The sequence below is a fragment of the Aquarana catesbeiana genome, linkage group LG03 (genome assembly GCF_042186555.1).
Source record: "Aquarana catesbeiana isolate 2022-GZ linkage group LG03, ASM4218655v1, whole genome shotgun sequence".
Classification (NCBI taxonomy): Eukaryota; Metazoa; Chordata; class Amphibia; order Anura; family Ranidae; genus Aquarana; species Aquarana catesbeiana.
The window spans coordinates 673188991-673209921 of record NC_133326.1 but is presented as its reverse complement, the minus strand read 5'-3'; the positions used below and the strand labels follow the sequence as shown (position 1 = coordinate 673209921).

The window sequence follows — 20931 nt, the reverse complement described above, 5'->3', positions numbered from 1 at the left end:
AATTCGTCTCGACAGTTCTTTTTTGTAGGAAAAGGTAGGGTTTTATACTGTATGTATCCTGATCATTGAGAATCTTATACATTTCGTGTTGGTAATCCTGTTTGTCCAAAATCACTTTCCACCCCCATTTGTCTGCTCGAAGGACAACTTATGTATACTAGCATCACATTTAGCACAGCAAGTTATTTATTACCACTTTGTTATATAGTTTGTGTGGCTATTTTTTTGCCAGCAGCTTGTTACTTTGTACCTACGAGCACGCTTTTTATCATTGTTTTAGGTCTATGAAGCATGGCCATCACAGCAGAACAAGAAATTAAAAATGTTCAAGGCACATCAACATTCAATTTCAGGTCAGTTTGACAATAAGAACCCAACCGTTTCTGTTCAAACAGGTGTATCAGGTGATTAATATCCCTGTCCCTTCTGGGGGAAGATCCTGCGGTTTCTAAAGCCACATCTGCATTAGCCTCCAATCACTGGAACAGCCTGTAATTAGGCCTCCACCTTAGCTGGAACTTTAAACATGTGAAGCCGCTCTGCCTTTATATCTCACATGTGCTCATTTTCTCGGTAGGAGAATGAAGTTGGGTAAAATTTCTCGGATACGAGTGATGGGATTTGGCCTTGTCGTGCTGGTGGCCATTGAATTTACCATGCAGCATCTGGGCATCTTTTTCCCAAAAATGTGAGTGGATCATTTTGTCTATGGTTGTTATTATTATTATTGTATGGTTAGCCCCTTCATGCCACCAACCGCAGACATATACATGCAATTGGCATTTCCATAGTGGTCACATGATTGGGAGCATGTCCCAATCAGAAACCGTGACCGAGAGCTATTATTGACAGCTGCGAATTTGCTGCAGTTTTGCCACGGTTTGCATATTCTAGCAGCTGGCTATCAAAGTAGGCTGTGTGTACATGAAGCCTTACACGGTTGGGAAAAGGTTAACATCCAGCTTCAACACAATCAAAATTGTAAAATAATCAACTACTAGATTTTAAAACAGATAATAAGGGTAGATACATCTTACTAGTGGCAAATATTGACAATACAACCTATACTATTGTTAATATCTATGTACCTAATAAACACCCTCAAAGATTTATAAGAAAAACCATTATAACAACAAAAAAAAATACAGAAAGGCCAATTTATTATCTGTGGAGATTTTAATGCTCCTATCAATCCCATTATGGATACCTCAAAAAAATAAAAATCTACTAGGCCTGGTCTTAATAAATTACTTCATGATGAAGATCTATATGATCCATGGAGATGTATTCATGCTACTGAACGAGCCTATACATTTTTCTCAAACATGCATAAATCCTATTCCAGGATTGATTACTTTATCACAGATAGATTTCTGTTACAAAAGATAGAAAATGCTAAAATACATAGTATTACATGGTTCGACCATGCTCCTATCACGATAGAAATACAAACAGGATCAACGAATAACAACAATACTTTATGGAGAAATAATACTTTCATTCTATCTCAAAAGGACAATCTATCTGTGATAAAGAAAAATCTAAAATAATTTTTTTAATTTTATATGGAGGGTTCTGTAAATATAACAAATGTATGGTGTTCCTATAAAGCATTTATAAGGGGAATATTGATTCAAGTAGCATCCAGGGAGAAAAAAAGAAACAAATTACATTAAACAAACTATTGCAAGATATTTCTGACCTAGAGGAAGTACACAAAAAAATCCCATAGATGTCAATCTATCTCAGCAATTAAACATCCTTAGAATGGAACTAAGATGTGCCTTAATAGCAGACCATGATAAATATCTAAAAAGAATTAAAATAAACTACTACTCCCAAAACAATAAGGCTAGCAAATTATTAGCATATCGATTACGAGAATGCCAAAACAAGAATAAAATTATGAAATGAATTCATCATACTACTCAAGAAACACATTATAACCCCCAGAAGATTGCAGATTTGTTTTCGGATTACTATGAATCATTATATAATCTTAAAAAAGATAAAAACACTCCGCAACTTACTATACACCCGCTAGTATAACAAGTTTTTTAGACTCGGTAAATCTACCTAAAATTGATACTATCACTCTTGAACAAATCAATGAGCCTATATCACGAGAAGAAATTCTTACTGTAATAAAATCCCTACCTAAAAATAAAGCATCAGGAATTGATGGTTTGTCTGCAGAATATTATAATGCATGTGCAGATATCTTAGTTCTACATCTAAATACATTGTTTAATCAAATCGCAAACACCAGATAATTCCCCAAGGAAATGCTAGAAGCAGTCATAATTACTATTCCTAAACCAGACAAAGACCCCTCATCCCCTAAAAACTATAGACCAATATCATTGTTAAACACAGATCTGAAGATATATGCAAAAATCTTGACCAATAGATTAATAAAGTAAGTAATAGATGCGCAACCAAAAAAGGGGACAGGGGTGATGTGTACAAAAGACACAAAAAAAAGAAAAAAGGGTGAAATATGTGCACCTTAATGATCAAATTAGAGCAAATAAAAATATCTAAATACGTTATAAAAATATTTTGTGAATGTCCAGGTGAATCTCAAATAAATTCTATCCACATACATATAAATAAACCTGTGCTGGAACAAAAAAGGAAAAAGGGGAACCTCAGTGTTAGCAAAAACACAAAGAAAAGTCCATGGTGCATTCAATACAGTTCATATGGAAATAGATTATTCTGGTGAAGAGCCCCAATACATCCTTTTCTGCAAATAATCCCACAGGATGGTCAGAGAATGAAAAAAGGAGGCCGGGTGGCCGCTTACCAGAACTGTAGGACCCCTATTACGGAGGTCTAATAGGCACAGACAGGAGAGAACAGTCACGGGTGGTAACTTCAAAGCACCATTGCATATATATATTTTTAAAATACTTAATGCATATTTTTAGATATTGTTTTTTCATTTTTGCACCTTCTGGGGTAGCGCGGATTGTCACATTACACATTAGATTAATAAACATAACATCATCTCTCATAAACCCCGACCAGGTTTTGTGAAGGGAAGACAAGCTCCAGATGGCACGAGAAGGATGATAAACCTAATCAGTCAGATAGAAAATGGTCAAATACCTTCTCTTTTTTTCACTCTTGATGCCGAAAAGGCATTTGACAGGATGCATTGGGAATTTATCTCAAATTCACTTACGAAATTCGGATTTAATGGATGTATACATTCAGCCATAATGGCACTCTATACACAACCCTTCACCTCAGGTATAATATCAAAAAGTTTTGATTTAACTAATGGAAGGAGACAAGGGTGCCCCCTATCCCCCCTTATTTTTTCATTAGCTATTGAACCTTTAGCGGAATCCATACAATCAAACTCAGATATAAAAGGGATCAAAATAGTACAATACAAGCATAAAATAGGATTATTTGCTGACTATGTTATAATCTCAGTAACCTTCATTACCGGTCGTACACAAAGTTTTAATTGTATGGAATTGCATCCTATTATAAGATCAACCGTAATAAATGTCATGTACTACCTATGAATCTTTCTGATGGTACTGTAGTTAATTTGCGTGGAAAATATTATTTTGATTGGGAAGAATCATCTATATCCTATTTAGGAATCAATCTTGCCTACACTTCCTCCAAATTATATGGAGCTAATTTTCCAATGTTATTAGAAACAATTCACAAAGACTTACAGATTTTTCAGAAAACACAACTCTCATGGGTAGGTAAAATAGCGGCATTCAAAATGGTAACACTACCCAAAATCTTATATTACTTCCATACCCTCCCTATCTTGAACCCTAACAAATTTTTTACACAAATTGACACTAAACTCAAAGGATTCATATGGAATGGGAAGAAACCTAGAGTGGCATTTTCTGTTTTGATTTTGTCCAAGTTAGTAGGTGGAATGGGTTTACCAAACATAAGAAACTACTATTATGCGTCCTTAATGGACCAGATGAAGCATTGGTTCCCCTCTTCGGAGGATAAATTATGGGCCGATATCGAACGAGAAGTCACTTTGGGACACGATATGTATGCATTATTGATGGCTTCCTATTCTCTAAAAAAAATTTATATTCCCAACTTACTTAGTATTAAAGCCACTTCAATGGCATGGAAACATCCCTACCTAAAAATAAAGCACCAGGAATTGATGGTTTGTCTGCAGAATATTAATGGCACTTTAATGGCATGGAAACATATCCTGTCCAAAGCTAAAAGTTGGAGTGATAAATCTTTATTATATCTCCCTGTGAGAATAGTAGATTATTGTAAAATCCACGTTAAGACAAGAGATTGGATTATACATGGTTACAATATGTATAAGGATTTACCCTCAAATTATAAAACAATGGTTTCGGGTAAAATTGAAAAATGCTCCCGCTTAAAAAACTTTAATCCAAATGATAAGATAGAAATTTTTTCAACTGTCTGGGAATTTCTATCTAACCATAGGAATCAAAAGAGGAAAGTGATTTCACTGCTCTATGATCTCCTCTCTGAATATCCTTTAGAATACAAAAGCCCTCATATGATAAAATGGGAAAAGGATTTATTGCAGACCTATACAGAAGAACAATGGAGGAAAGCGATATTAATTTCTAAAAAGGCCTCCTCTTGCATAGAGCATTGGGACAATTACCAAAAAATACTCAACAGATGGTATCTTACACCTTATAAACTATCTAAAATTTATCCTTCTTCTTCACCCTTATGCTGGAGATGTAATGAACACATAGAGAATCTACACCACACCCTCTGGAGTTGTAAGAATTTACAAAGTTTTTGGAAAACTTTATTCAAATTTATAGCAGATCTTACTGGTAATCCTTTTGAACTTACTCCAGCAATGGCCCTCCTAGGACTACATTTAGATTCCTATCTGAGTATGTTTAGAACAATAGTAATCCACATACTAATTGCTGCTAGAATCTCAATCTCCACTCTATGGAAATCCCGTGAAGCTCCAAACTTAACCACTGTTATTATTGGATTAAATATACAAGCACAATATGAATTGATGTTGGCCTATAAAAATTATCATATGACTACATTCAAAAAGAAATGGCAAGCCTGGATTGCTCACCCTAGAGCCTCTCATTATTTACAAACCTGTATACTTTAATTAATTCATTTTGGATATTATAACATAACCTTGGAATTTATCCTGATTGCTGAAGTTCAAGAATAAGTTACCTCTAAATTATTCACTATAAATGTTTAATAATTGATCTCCACTTACAGCTTGAACCCGTTTGGGGTAAGCGAAGATTAATATCTTGTAATTAATATTATATTGTTCACTTATTACCATTATACCTTAGATATGATTCGATACACGAAAGTATCTCGTTTTGTTTTATTTTGCTGTTTCTTTTAACCAAATGATTTTTTTTAGCACAAATGTTATTGAATGACTGATGCTATATATTTACATGAATTTGGAAAATTAAATAAAATATTAATAATTAAAAAAAAAAACGTAAAATACTCAGGACTGTTCCACCACCTGTTGCTCTGACACTTCCAGGATACTAAAAACAGTGGTAGCGTAAGGTCAGCAGAAGGACCCATGTTGCTCGGTCGGTGTCAGGTATCTGACATTCCCAGAAATGTGAACAGACAAAGGAAAAGTATTGTTGAGAGTTTGGAGGTACACCATGTTTACATAAAATATTCTTTCTTTATTAGTAACATTTATAAAACAGTATATATTTCATTATAATGTACATAAATTTATAAAGTATCAAAATTCATCCATTAAAATCAACTACTAATCAGTAGTTGATTTTAGTGGTTGTATTTTGATACTTTATAAATTCATGTACCGTAAAACCTTGGATTGCGAGTAATTTGGTTTGCGAATGTTTACAAGACAAGCAACATTTTTAAATAAATTTTAACTTGATAAACGAGTGATGTCTCGCAATACGAGTAGCAACTGAGTTTAAAAGAGAAGAGAGGTGCCTCTAAGTCAGGGGTAGGTAACCCCCGGCACTGGAGCCACAATCGGCACACAAAGCCTTTTTTGTCGGCACTCGACTCCCTCCCCATCAGCAGAGCAGTGCAGGGAAGTGTCAGTGAGACACTAATGCATTCCAACTTCAGAATTCCCCACGCCGAACCTGCACTGAGGGGGAGGCACTGCGCCCCCACACATTGTAAAAGATGGGAAACATTGTTTGGTTCTCTAACTTTGCTGTTGCTGTGATCGTCAGCTTTTGTGATGGGGAAGAGATTGAGTGCAGTTCTGCTAGAGTGGGTTTCCCTGTTTCCAGGAGGAGGAGGACTGTCATTGGCCACTGCTAAAGCCAGTCATAGTCCTGCTAGCCCTGTCCACCATCCGGAGGAAGATGACTCGTTTGGTTGCTACTACCAATCTCAGAAAGAAGGGATTTCACTGTGATTGAGAAAACCACAATCAGATCACAGTTTGTGGAATTACTGTTGAGCTTCTGCGAACTTTGTTGAAATTATTCCTGAACCTTTGTGTCATTTGCTACTGAACCCCTGAACTCTGTGTCACTTTAAGCCATAGCCAGTATTCAGTGCAATGAAAATCACATTCAACTTTTTTTGTGCGCAGAGCGTCCCACTTTTTCTCAGCTGTGGGGGTCCAACTTATGATCCTGTACACAGGCTAACTGCTTTCAGAAAATGCCCCTGACCTGAGCTCATCATTGCGCATCCATTCCAGATGCTTGTATGTAACATCACATACATCACATACATCATATACATCACATACATCATATACATCACATAGAAGCACGTGGGCTGGATGCGAGAGGTGGATCAGCAGGATGAGTGTGCCAGGACAGGTAGATGTGTCTCATCTCTGCTTCCTTTCCCCACTCTGCATATCATGCATATCATAGATGAGAAGAGGGTATAGTGGTGGAGCAGATGAGCAGGAGGGTACAGCACGGGGAAAATGAGCAGGAGGGGTTCAGAGGTGGGACAGATGAGCAGGAGGGTACAGTGGTGGGGCAGATGTGCAGGGAGAGACAGGGGTAAAAGAGATGAGAAGGGGGTTCAGCAGTGGGACAGAAGAGCAGGGGAGTACAGTGTTGGGGCAGATGAGCAGGGGGGTTCAATGATGGGCCAGATGAGCAGGGGGTTCAGTGGTGGGACAGAAGAGCAGGGGAGTAGAGCAGTGGGGCAGATGTGAAAGGAGGTGTATTGGTGGGACAGATTAGCAGGGGGGTTCAGTGGTGGGCCAGATGAGCAGGAGGGTTCAGTGTTGGGCCAAATGAGCAGGGGGTTTCAGTGTTGGGCCAGATGAGCAGGGGGGTTCAGTGTTGGGCTAGATGAGCAGGGGAGTTCAGTGTTGGACCAGATGAGCAGGGGGCTCAGTGTTGGGCCAGATGAGCAGGGGGGTTCAGTGTTGGGCCAGATGAGCAGGGGGGTTTAGTGCTGGGGCAGATGTGAAAGGAGGTGTATTGGTGGGACAGTTGAGCAGGGGGTTACAGTGATGGGGCAGGAGAGCAGGGGGAACAGAGGTGGGGTAGAAGAGAAGGGGGGTACAGAGGTGAGACAGATGTGCAGGAGGTACATTGGTGAGGCAGATGAGAAAGCCGGTTACAGTGGTGGGGCAGATGAGCAGATGGGTTCAGTGTTAGGACAGACGAGAAGGTGATTCAGTAGTGAGACAGAAGAACAATGGGGTACAGTGGTGGGAGGGATGAGAAGGGGGTTTCCGTGGTGGGACAGAAAAGCAGGGGGGTACAGTGATGGGGCAGATGAGCAGGGGAGGTTCAATGTTGGGCCAGATGAGAAGGGGTTACAGCGGTGGGAAAGATGAGCGGGGGGTTCAGTGTTGGGGATGTACAGTGGTGTGGCAGATGAGCAGATAAGTTCAGTGTTAGGACAGATGAGAAAATGGTTCAGCAGTGAGACAGAAGAGCATGGGGGTACGGCGGTGGAGCAGATGTGCAGGGAGGTATAGTGGTGGGGCAGATGAGAAAGGGGGAACATTGTTGGGGCAGATGAGCAGGGGGTTCCAGTGGTGGGACAGAAGAGCAGGGTGGTACAGCGGAGGGTCAGAAGAGCAGGGTGCTCCAGTGGTGGAACAGAAGAGCAGGGTGGTACAGTGGTGGGACAGATGAGCAGGGGGCTACAGAGGTAGGGCAGATGTGCAGGGGGTTACAGTGGTGGGGCAGATATTTAGGGGGTTACTGTGGTGGGGCAGATGATAAAGGGGGTAGTGATCTGAGATGTGAAGGTGCATGAATTGGGGCTGATCTGAGGCGTGAGAGTGCAGGATTTTAATTTCTTACTACTAAAGTGGTTTACAGCATTTACTTTATAAAAAAACCTTTTCGTGATTGAGAGTGTGAAGTTGACATTTTCTTGTTTTAAAATCAGCACTCTCAATTTCTTTGAAAACATTTTTTGTCACACTGTGCTCAAAAGGTTGCCTACCCCTGCTCCAAGTGTAGCAATATTGTTACATTTAGTAAAGGTACAACATTTAGCAACTCACATGGTTGATGATTAAAAGAGGCACTTCTAAGTATGGAGGCATCCGGGGTAAAGCTGTCCACAGACCGTCCCCCACACTGACGGTTCTTAGCACAGTTTGTCTGCAATCGTGAGTGGGAAGACTACCCTGCAGTAGAGCGATCTGAAAGCGGCGCTTGAAGGGCTCGTTGAGCGCAGCTTGGAAGGCATGACATTGATGGCGGTGCGGAGGACGGTCTATTTGGACAGCTTTACCCTAGATGCCTGCATACTTATAGGGCGTACACACGGTCGGACATGGTTCGGACATTCCGACAACAAAATCCTAGGATTTTTTCCGACGGATGTTGGCTCAAACTTTTTTTGTCTACACACGGTCGCACAAAGTTGTCGGAATTTCCGATCGCCAACCACGCGGTCACGTACACCACGTACGACGAGACTAGAAAAGGCCGGTTCAGAACCAAGCGCGGCACCCTTTGGGCTCCTTTTGTTAATCTTGTGTTAGTAAAAGTTTGGTGAGAGACGATTCGCGCTCTTTCAGACTCGTGGCTTTCAGATCGTTTTCTGCCGTTCAGTTTGTGCTTGTGGGTTTGTATCTGCTCTTCAGTGCGTGCAGCAAGTTCCGCGTGACTTTAGGTAGTCATTGTATTCTTGTTCGTTCGTTACTGTTTTTCAGGTCGCTCTTCACAGGCCTTGCTGTTCTTCAGTGCGTCCTTCAGTTACTTCGTTCTGAGCAGCCGACCGTTTTCTAGCCATGTTTCGTATGCGTACTCCTGGTAGAGTTCGTACTGTGCGGGGGCTTGGTGTTGGGGTCCTGACCTTGACACAGGTCCAGTCCATGAACAGGGTGGGGAGGAGTTCATGGACCAAGAATTGGTTGCTTCAGCGTGACCAGTTCTCTCATATGCCTTTGCTCCGTGAGATCCGTGAGAATAATCCTGATGATTTCAGGAACTTTCTCAGGATGACGGACCCCGTGTTTCACCGTTTGTTGGCTTCGCTGACCCCCTATATCAGCAGGCAGGATACCTGCATGAGGCAAGCCATCACTCCGGATCAGAGGTTGGTCGCTACCCTGCGGTATTTGGCCACAGGGAGAAGTCTGCAGGACCTCAAGTTCTCGACAGGCATCTCTCCCCAGGCTCTGGGGATCATTATCCCAGAGACCTGTTCTGCCATCATACAGGTCCTGCAGAAGGAGTATATGAACGTAAGATTTTTATCCTTTAATATCACATTTTATTGTATGTAATGTTTGATAATATATTGTATTTCTTTCCTCATTCCCTAATTACCATGATTGGAATATGCTGTGAATGTCCCCTTTGTCCTCATGCATGCTGGATTTTTATGTAATTATTATTTTAAGTCCTTCATACATATTTGCCCTTCACTAACCTCCCCAGCATGGTGTCTCCTGCCCTATATTCACCTCATGTAGTCACTTAACAATGTATTTTATCAGCTCCATAGTAGTGCTTTACCCCAAACACCCCCTAAAATGTTTGGAAATGTTATTTTAGCTTTAAATTCAGGCAGAGTGCCAGAGGCTTTTTTTGTGGTGTCCCCAAATCATTTTTAGTAACCCTCCCTCCCCCAACTGCTAGGTCAGCTGATCCCAATTCATTATCCTCAATCATCTATCTGCTGACTTTGCCAAACCCATACACACTATACCCATCTCTTTACTGGTCAGATTTATGGATGAATTCCCCAAAGCATGTAGTGCAAGGGCCTGCCTGTATACTTTCCAATGGTACTGTTTAAAGTTTTTGTATCCTATTATTATCTTGATAGGTAATAGCAGAATGTCCAAATGTCCTCAAATGTGTACAATGTGTATTTATATCTTTGTATTATGACACTTCTTACCTGTCCAGTGGGCTGCCAATAGTGTAACTAAGGAGGGTCTGTTCCAAGTAATACCCATTATTTAGGCATTCATCTCTCAATGAAGTGAAGAGGGTTACCTGTCCAAGATTTCCACACACCCCCTATAATGTTAGAAATGGCCCATGAGAGGGGGGGAGGGGGAATATGATAGGTGTACCTTATACTTTGGTGTTGTTAAATTCCCCTTAATAAATGCTATCTGGAGGTTGCCCCATAATGTTTGTGTCTAATCTGCTTGCCATGTTTCAGAGTAAAAATAGTAATGTTTATTGTTTTTTCCTCAACAGTTTCCTTCTACGCCACAGGAATGGCAGACTGTGGCCTCCCACTTTGCCCAGCGGTGGGACTTTCCTAACTGCGGAGGGGCAATTGATGGGAAACACGTCCACATCGTCCCACCACCCAACTCGAGGTCGTACTATTATAATTACAAGGGGTTTAATAGTATAGTGATGTTGGCGGTGGTGTCGGCTAATTACGACTTCTTGTATGTGGACGTGGGGAAGAATGGCCGGATGTCCGATGGTGGAGTCATCGCCCAGACGGAGTTCTACAGGCGTCTCCAGAATGGCAGCTTGGACTTGCCAGCTCCAGAGGACAATGTGGAAGGACTCCCATTTGTGTTCGTTGCTGATGAAGCGTTTGCGCTGGGGGACCACCTGATGCGGCCATTCCCAATGAGGACCCTCACCCCGGAACAGAGGGTTTTTAATTACCGGCTGGCCAGAGCCCGAAGAGTGGTGGAGAACACATTTGGAATCCTGGCCAGCCGGTTCCGACTATTTCTGACACCCATCCATATGGCGGAGTATAAACTGAACCATATTATACTGGCGTGCTGTGTTCTCCATAACTTTTTACGGAAACATTCGGCCAACTATGCTGGCTCAGTTGGGCCTGAGGCCGGAATCCTACATCAAACCACACTGACGGCGCTTGAAAGTGGCCGTCCTGGCTTGCCCTCCCTGAGTGCCCGTGATGTCCGGTTACGCTACCTGGAGTTCTTTGCGGGTAGGGGGCTATCAATATGCCAGCAAATCTGTGAAGCCTTTTTATAATAAAAAAAAAAAGATATTCTTGGTGGACATTTACTGCTTGTGTTTGTTTTAGCTGACCCTGACAGAAATGTGTTGAGTCCAGAAAATGTCGTGATTGTGTAACCTTATTATACAAAGCACTGTTGGCTGTTATTTCCTAAATGCAAAAACACATTTCACTCCAAGTGCACTTGCAACTGCACTGAACCTGCACTTGTAGTGCAAAGAGGATTTGCCCTTAGGAAATAACACCCATTTTTGCAGAAAACAGCAATTACATCACCCCAAAAGTGTTGTATTGTAGTGTTGACACAATAATCCACACATTCTTGAGTAAGCAACTTTTTTATATCTGCACAATCACATGTGCATTTACCAAAGGTTTTTAAAACAAACCAACATGTTTGTTGTATAACAATTTTTGCAGTAGCATTATCAAAAATAGAAATGTCCATTTCAGATAAAACAGGCCTGTGTAAAACCAACAAGAAAGCCAAAAAACTTGAACTTACAAAGTTCACATTAGGTAAAACCTGAAGGCTATATCAGACATCAGTATTTAGGAACTGGGTTTGATATAGCGTTCAGATGGGGGGAAATCACCCCAGGAAAAGCCAAATTTGGAAGATGCACAACAATTTACGAATGTCAACATGTGCTATCTGCCATCAGGGGGGATCAAGGGATGTGTTTTGGGGGAGCAAGCCCTTCCTCAACGTGACTTTATAATTGAGGAAGGGGTTGCACCCCCAAAACGCGTCCATTGATCTCCCGTGATGGCAGATAGCACATGTTGACACACTGTGCGCATCCTCCAAATTTGGCTTTTCAAAACATTGCAAAAAAATTTAAAAGATTGGACCACAATCCAAAAAGTGATTTTGTGGGGTTTTAAATTCACCCCAAAACATCAATGATGTTATTATTTTTTTTAATAACATCATTGATTTTTTGCTGGATGTTTTGCAGTTTGGCATTACACCCCATGATCTCCCCGATCAGGATCTGGGCACTTTCTGATGTGAAACGTTCTCTATCCCTCACATCACGATCACCTAAAAAGAGAGAAAGAAAACAAAAACAGGTCTCAAAAATCTGCCACCATCCATCTCTTTTACCTGAGTCTGTGGTCGCAGACACTCACCTGTTGTGGTGCCAATCTCCACCACATCTTCTTCTTCCTCCTGCTCAGCTTGGGTTTTGGGTATTTCACCTTCTTCCAGAGGTGGGGGGTCTGTGATCTCCTCGGATGAGGGGTGTCCTCCGAGTCTTTTCTCCCCTATGTAAAACAAAAATGGTATAATTAGCACACAGATATTTGATGGCAGAACTAGAAATAGGAAACATTGCTCGGAAGTGGGGTACAATTGTCTATTTTAGCTGAGTTCCAAGATGTATTTTTTTTATTGCCCTTTGTCAAGCTGCAATACTTTACCTGTTTAGTACAAGCTTCACAGATGGAGACCCCCCTATAGTATACACTGGAGCACCTGTGTGGCCCCCTAATAAAAATGGTGTTCTTGTGTCCCACACTAGTGCTCCAGTGTCCAGATGTGAAAACAGCTGCTGAGTGTCCTCTCCTTACACACAATCTAGTTGGCATTTCATTCTAGTAACAAACCCATCTACACAAACAAATATTTGGCATCCAAGTAGGCCCAAAAAAAATGTTGGAAAATGCATATGGCCTAAACAATGGTGTTTTAGAGGCCGAAAGAAAAATGTTTGATACGAACGAATAATGGGCCCATGAACATTAAAGTTGCCCTTTTAAACGTTACAATTAAGAAAAGCATATGGAGCAGCACGAACGCAATAAAGACAGAAAGAATAGGAACACAGCACAACTACTTACTTTTTTGCAGCACTCTCCGGATCTTTCGGTACTGCTCTGGCTCTCTTAACTTCAGGTCCGACCACCGCTTCCTAAGCTGATCTTTCGATCTTTGTACCCTGAAATTCTTGTGCAGGCTTTTGATCACTTTCGCCATGATCTTGGCCTTTCTGATGTTGGGGTTGGGGTAAGGCCCATACTTCCCGTCATAGTCAGACTTCTTCATGATGTCCACCATCTCCAACATCTCCCCAAAGGACATATTTGTGGCCTTAAAACGTCTCCTTCTGGATCGGGACGTGTCTGGATCCGGGCTTTCCTCCTCCTCCTCCTCATTGCTATAATTAGCACACACCTGCTCTAACTCCGCCATGTGCTCTTCACCCACTGCGCCGAATGAAAAGGGGCGGGGAATAGACTAGAAAGAACGTCAGGGGCGGGCGGAGTTACACGCATGCGCAGTGTGTATAAAGCGTAACACGCGTGCGTATTACGTACGATCTGTGAGCGGAGGAAGGAGCATTGGATGCGCCGATCGTAAGAATGAAGGTAAGAGACAAACTTGTGCCTATACTGCTTCTACATTGAAGCCTATATTGTAACAAGATTAGGAGAGTTTTGTCTGACATTAGGCTTTGTCTTGTGTTGTGTCTTGCAGTGAACATGGATATCTTACTGAAAGACAATGACTTCATGTCAGTATTCATAGATATCTTAAGGGAGCTGCCCTGTCTGTGGGAGATTAACCACCCCCATTTCAAGAACCAAGCAAAGAGGAAGGCAGCACTGGAGCAAGTGTGTGAAATTGTGAAGCAGGTGATCCCCACGGCAGACATCACCTATTTAAAGAAATTAATTGGTGGCCTGAGGAGTACATATCTAAGGGAGCGCAAGAAAGTCCTGGATTCACAGAGATCCGGAGCAGCAGATGACATCTATGTCCCCAGGATGTTGTACTACGACAGGCTGCACTTTCTGGCAGGCCAGACTGAACCCAGGCCATCCCTCTCCAGTCTTCCTTCCACGCTTCCTTCCCCCCCGGCTGAGGCTTCTGACGCCCAACCTGGGCCTTCCAGGCAACATGTGGAGGAGCCCAGATTGAGCCAGGTATAGCATTCCTCTAAATATTTCTGCTTGTACAATCAATGATGTTAACTAGATGTTAGTTGGGAGTACTAATTTAGGATTGTGATTGATGAAGCAACAACTAAAACCATGTCCCTTTTTCATACACAGGGAAGTCTCAGTTAGGAGGTGGCCGGGCCGAGCCGGCTGGCTGATCTGCAGGTCCCTCCACCCCCACTGAAAAGAGAAAGTGGCAGTAGGAGGAGTGCCCTAGAGGAGGCTACCGGAGGACTCTTTTGGAGGGCTACAGAGGTCCTGGGAGCACGACAGACCTTCGAGGAGGACATTGCTGCCGTCATTGCATATAAAATGCAGAGGATGGAGGAGGGCCAACAAGTCTTGTGTGAGGCGCTCATATTGGAGGCTCTTAACAAAGGTATGAGGGGCCAAATGACAGCTCAGGCACACCTTTGCGATGGTCCTCCTCCTCCTGCAGGTCCTCCTTCTCGTCCTCCCTCTCCTCCAGGTCCTCACAGTCCTCCTCCAGGTCCTACTCCTCCTCCTGCCACATCTCCAACTGCACAGCCACAGCCCGGAAGGAAGCGTGAAAGGAAGACCAGAAAGTGAGGACCCTGGATCCAGTCTGGTCGGCCAAAAAATGCAGCCTCTTGTGGTACCACAGCCTGGGGACACAGATGTCATCTGCTGCTTTCCGGATCTCTGCGAATTCTGGACCAGACTGCCCTCCCTTACATATGGACTCCTCAGGCCACCAATTTTGATGTTCAAGAATTGATGTCTGCCGTGGGGGTCCCAGGCTTCGCTAATTTCTCATGTTGATCCAGTGTTGCCTTCCTCTTTGTTTGGTTCTGATCCCTTAATAAAGGATTTTTGTTTTGAATTATACTCTCCTATGTGTTTTACTTCAAAAATGACAGTTTGTTTGTGAGGATTCAGGTACATTTCAAATATACAATGTGAAATGAACAAGGGACACCAACACCAAACAATCTCCTGGAGATTAAATAATAAAAGATATCAATGGTGTTGGGGTAACTTGACACACAAAACACACACAAAAATATTCTGGAGTAAAAATAAAAATAACATTGAACAAAGATCAGCCTTGGAAAAAATCCAAACGTTAAATAAAAAAAAATGCTTAAAATAAAAAAAAAAATAAAATAAAAAAAAAAACATTCTGTCAGATGTGACAACTAATAACAATATATTCAGGGAATCCCAATAAAAAAACAAAAATAAAACTTTGTGAGAAGTCTGTGTGAATATGAGCAGCAAAACTACTTAATTCTTGTCACATTATAAAGAAGAAGAGAGAGCGCTGTATTAAACCATTTTTAACATTGCAGCGTGACGAAAGTGCTGTATCCATTGCGAACGCTAAGTTTACCAGAACGAGCTGTTCCGTCTTGGAATTTCTTCTGAGCATGCGTGGCACTTTGTGTGTCGGAACAGGCCACACACGGTCGGAATTGACGCGATCGGATTTTGTTGTCGGAAAATTTTATCTCCTGCTCTCCAACTTTGTGTGTCGGAAAATCCGATGGAAAATGTCCGATGGCGCCCACACACGGTCGGAATTTCCGACAACACGCTCCGATCGGATATTTTCCATCGGAAAATCCGACCGTGTGTACGGGGCATTAGACTTAACCATATTGCTACACTTAGAGGAGCCTCTCTTCTCTTTTATACTCTAGCTCCTGCTGGATTTTGGATTTTTTTTTTGTGGTTGTGGAACAAATCATTTGAGTTTCCATTATTTCTTTTGGTGAAATTCGCTTTGATAAGTGTTTTGGATTACAAGCATGTTTCCGGAACTGATTATGCTCGCAATCCAAGTTTTTGTACATCATAATAAATACAGTACATACTCTTTTATAAATGTTACTAATAAAGAAAGAATATTTTATGTAAACACGGTGTGCCTCCAAAAACCCAACAATACTTTGTCTTTTGCTATATAGGGATTGGGCTCTAAAATTCCCTCTTTTCTATAAGATTTGACTATTCCCAGAAATGTGTGAGAAGGAGAGGATTTTCTGGGCACTGTGGCTTTTGGAGAGATCACATGGACAACGAGACAGGTCTTGTTTTTTACTTTTTGTTCTTTTGACAGGGGTGCTTAAGACCATGTACACAAAGGCAGAGAGCTGCAGTAAAAAAGATGCTCGAGCCTGTACTTTACCTTACTGCCGATTGGTGACATTCAAGCCAGAACATGGCACGGTGCGGCAATTTTAACTCAGCATGTGGTGGGCCGTAGGCATTACACCTGCCAAACTCACCCATTAAAATCAACGGAACTGCACCGCAACTGCATGGCAAATGTTGCTATGGCGATTGCGGCATAGTTTTTAAATGTTCAGCAGTATCCCCTCTTGTCCACCTGTAAAACGGGCACGGTGCCTTTGGCCAATCATGGCTCAGGGGCTAAGTCCATGCCCCACACAATATATGGCTGCTTACACGGCGGCCGTATATATGTATATGAATGGAGATTAGGCAGGGTAGTTAGTGTATTGTGCGGTGTAGAGTATATAATACAGTGTAGTGTAGAATATATAATACAGTGTAGTGCAGTGTATATAATACAGTGTAGGGTAGAGAATATATACTACAGTGTAGTGTAGAATATATAATACAGTGTAGTGTAGAGAATATGTAATACCATGTAGTGTAGAATATATACTACATTGTAGTGTAGAGAATATATAATACAGTGTAGTGTAGAGAACAGTGGCGGCTGATGCTCAAAATTTTTGGGGGGTCGCAAAGAAACTGAAAAATACTGAACCCCCCCATCAATTGCAGCCCCACTGTGCCCATCAATTGCAGCCATTGTGCCCATCAAACACAACCACTGTGCCCATCATATGCAGCCATTGTGCCCATCATATGCAGCCACATGTGCCTATCATATGCAGCCACTTGTGCCCATCATATGCAGCCACTGAGCCCATCAAATGCAGCCACTTGTGCCCATCATATGCAGCCACTTGTGCCCATCAAATGCAGCCACTTGTGCCCATCAAATGCAGCCACTTGTGCCCATTATATGCAGCCACTTGTGCCCATCATATGCAGCCCATTGTGCCCGTAAAATGCAGCCACTTGTGCCCGTCAAATGTAGCCACTTGTGCCCATCATATGCAGCCACTTGTGCCCATCAAACACAGCCACTGTGCCCATCAAATGCAGCCACTTGTGCCCATCATATGCAGCCACTTGTGCCCATCATATGCAGCCACTTGTGCCCATCATATGCAGTCATTGTGCCCATCAAACGCAGCCACTGTGCCCATCAAATGCAGCCGCTTGTGCCCATCATATGCAGCCACTTGTGCCCATCAAATGCAGCCACTTGTGGCCATCATATGCAGCCACCTGTGCCCATCATATGCAGCCACTTGTGGCCATTAAATGCAGCCGCAGCGCGCGCAACTCTGACAAAGGGGACTTACCGCAGCAGCTCCTCCAGTGTGTCTCCTCCACTTCTCTTCCTATGCGCCAGGCATCCAATAGGGTTGCCTGGCGCTTTGGCCAATCAGGAAACAGGTCTGCAGCCCTGCCTCCTGATTGGCGGGGAGGAAGGTTAGTGTGAAAATAGCGAAAATTAATTAGCTATCGTCACACAATTAGTTGGGATTAGGGCGCACTCTCTGTGCCCTGAGCCCACCCTATTTTGAAGCCTATTAGAGCCTCTGGCTCTAATCAAGTTCTTCAAAGAGTGCGCTCACCTCTGAGCATGTGACACAGTAGCTAAACTATGTCTAAACACGCATGGGAGCCACTCCTCGGCTCTAAAAGGTATGCAGACGCTGACCTCCAACTTGCTCAGATAATATCCCGATTCTTTGCCAGCTTTGTGCTGCTCGGCCACATCTTCCACCTGCAGCCTTAGGCTGCAGATGGAAGATGTGGCCGAGCAGCACAAAACTGGCAAAGAATCGGGATATTATCTGAGCAAGTTGGAGGTCAGCGTATGCATACCTTTTAGAGCCGAGGAGTGGCTCCCATGCGTGTTTAGACATAGTTTAGCAACTGTGTCACACGCTCAGAGGTGAGCGCATATGCTGTTGGGGGTCACTGGAGAGCACTGAAGCATGCTTTATATCCCTGTATACACGGTTTTGGATGAGCACGATGGATATCACTGATGATGGATATTATATCTATGCACTTTGAGTTTTGTCATTTATGAATCTTGCATTTGTTATTTAGGAACTTTATGAACTTTGCATGCTTTATTGGAGAAGTGAGCACACCTTTGATACTTTTATGAGCACTTAGACTCTATATTTTATGCATGTTGCACTTTGATTATTTATCACCGATTGATAGCACATATGATTGTCATATTTATTATTTGCATTTTTGATGTTCATATTTGCTTTTTGCACATTTTTTATTACTGATCCTTGGTTTAGCGCAGACACAATTTTTAGATTAATTTTGTCACTTACACGGATATGAAACGTGGTTAGTGTTTGCAGCTTGCCTTTATTAGGAAATTAACTCTAGAGGCATTAACCCATTTGTGGCTCGCAAGACCTTTCTGTACTTTTCTTCAAAGAGTGCCACCCCCTCCCACCCCACCATAGGAATCCATGTGTCCGGTGTCCTGAAAAGGGCCTGGCGCATGGATGGGGGGCAGCGCCCGTGTGCCCACAGTGCACGGGCCGCCACTGGTAGAGTATATATAATACAGTGTAATGTAGAGAATATATAATACAGTGTAGTGTAGAGTGTAGTGTAGATAATATATATTCAGTGTAGTGTCGACTATATAACAAAAGTGTAGTGTAGAGAATATATAATACAGTGTAGTGTAGAGAATATATAATTCAGTGTAGTGTAGAATATATAATACAGTGCAGTGTAGAGAATATATAATTCAGTGTAGTGTCGAGTATATAACAAAAGTGTAGTGTAGAGAATATATAATACAGTGTAGTGTAGAGAGTATATAATACAGTGTAGTGTAGAGTATATAATACAGCATAGTGCGGTGTATATAACACAGTGTAGTGCGGTGTGTATAGCACAGTGTAGGGCGGTGTGTATAACACAGTATAGTATAGTGTAAATAACAGTGTTGTGGTGCTAATGAGGTGTTGGTGTGTACAACACTTCTGTGTCACCACTGGTCCCTTTTTTTTTTACAGTATCAGGTCCTGTTGCTGCATTATTAGTACTCCCTCTTCTGTGTTGCAGGTGTTATTCTTTCTGCGTCAGTGGTATACTTTGGGGGGGGGGTTTTGGCGGCACAGCAGCACTAAGAATATTTAAGGCATAATTGCTGTTCCCCCATCTCTTTCCTCTTTCTGCATCAGCAGTGGTTCCCTTTTTTTTTTGGCTTTTTGATTTTTCTTTTTCAGCATCAGCAAAAAAAAAAATGTATCCATAATTGCTGTTCCTTCTTCTGAGTCGCAGGTGGTTTTCCTTCTGCATCACCACTGTTTTTTTTTTTGGCCTTTCTTAATTTTTTTTACATTTATTTTATTTTTATTTTTTTTACTTCAGTAGCAGCAGTAAAAAATAAATTCTGCACAATTGCTGCACCCTTATTTTCTGTATTAAAAAAAAAAAAAACTATAATAAAACGCTGCACCAAGCAGGAAAGTATTGCACCCAAGCACCATATTTCCATCCCACACTTTATAATAAAAAGTTATAAAAATCCCCCCAAAATATCCTCATCATGTCCTAAAGGCCAACAAGGAGAGGCAGACGCTCACAGGCCACTAAAAGAGGGCGAGCAGCCTCTCTGTCTACAGTGAAAAGTGGTGGTCGCGGACATGCTGCATCCTCTGCAGTCGGGGCACACTTCTCCTTTTTTTCCAGGTCTGGCTGTGTTATTAAGCCACAACATGCAGAAGAAGCCCAATTTTTTTGCACCTGTTTGACAGGTGCATGTAATCTCAATTTTTTTTCTCATTTTTAACAGCAGGGCCCAGCAAGAGTAACTGTGAGGGTGGTGAAATGCAGGTCGTTTGGGGGTATGCTGAACGGACTTGAAGCCATGATGGCCCTGAGGGACTGTTGAACCTGGTTTCATTTAGTTTAATTTTGATTTCTGGTCTGTTGATTGCAGTTTGGGCTGTTTGTTTCAGTATTCATGCATATGAAACCGGCCTTAAATGTATACTCATATTACTAAGACCTTTGGCTCTCAGTGTCCAAGTCCTTACCACCACCCCCCCCCTTTTCTTCTCTCATCTGGTTTTGTTGATCCATTTGCCAATATTGATAATACAGATGCCATGTGGCATGCTGAGCTATTGGCTTTCTGTTATGAATACCCAAGTAGTTGAAATAATATATATGAGAATACTTGAAGCCTAATGAGTGAGACTATCTTTCATGGACTCCTTTGCAAAATAGTGAGACCTGTTTTTCTCCAACAATCCCGGAGTGTGTCCTGACGAAGCTAGACAGCGAAATGCATTGACGCACAGGGGGTCACTACTATGTACACTATGCATGTTCATTTTTGTCATGTAGTGTGTATATGTTTTTAACTCTTTACCTTTTTTGTTTTTTGTACCACGTATTGTTATAAATAAAATATACAATTTTATATCTATTACTGTCCAT

General features: G+C 42.0%; 1 protein-coding gene across 1 annotated transcript in view; it reads left to right on the top strand.

The window, feature by feature from the left end:
- Positions 1 to 581: 581 nt before the first annotated feature.
- The window catches only part of LOC141134724 (galactose-3-O-sulfotransferase 4-like), a 76801-nt gene continuing 56451 nt past the window's right edge, over positions 582 to 20931 (top strand). The window contains exon 1 of the mRNA XM_073624162.1: positions 582 to 688. Within this exon, the coding sequence (XP_073480263.1) occupies positions 582 to 688 (107 nt within the window). The remainder of the gene's footprint in view (positions 689 to 20931) is intronic.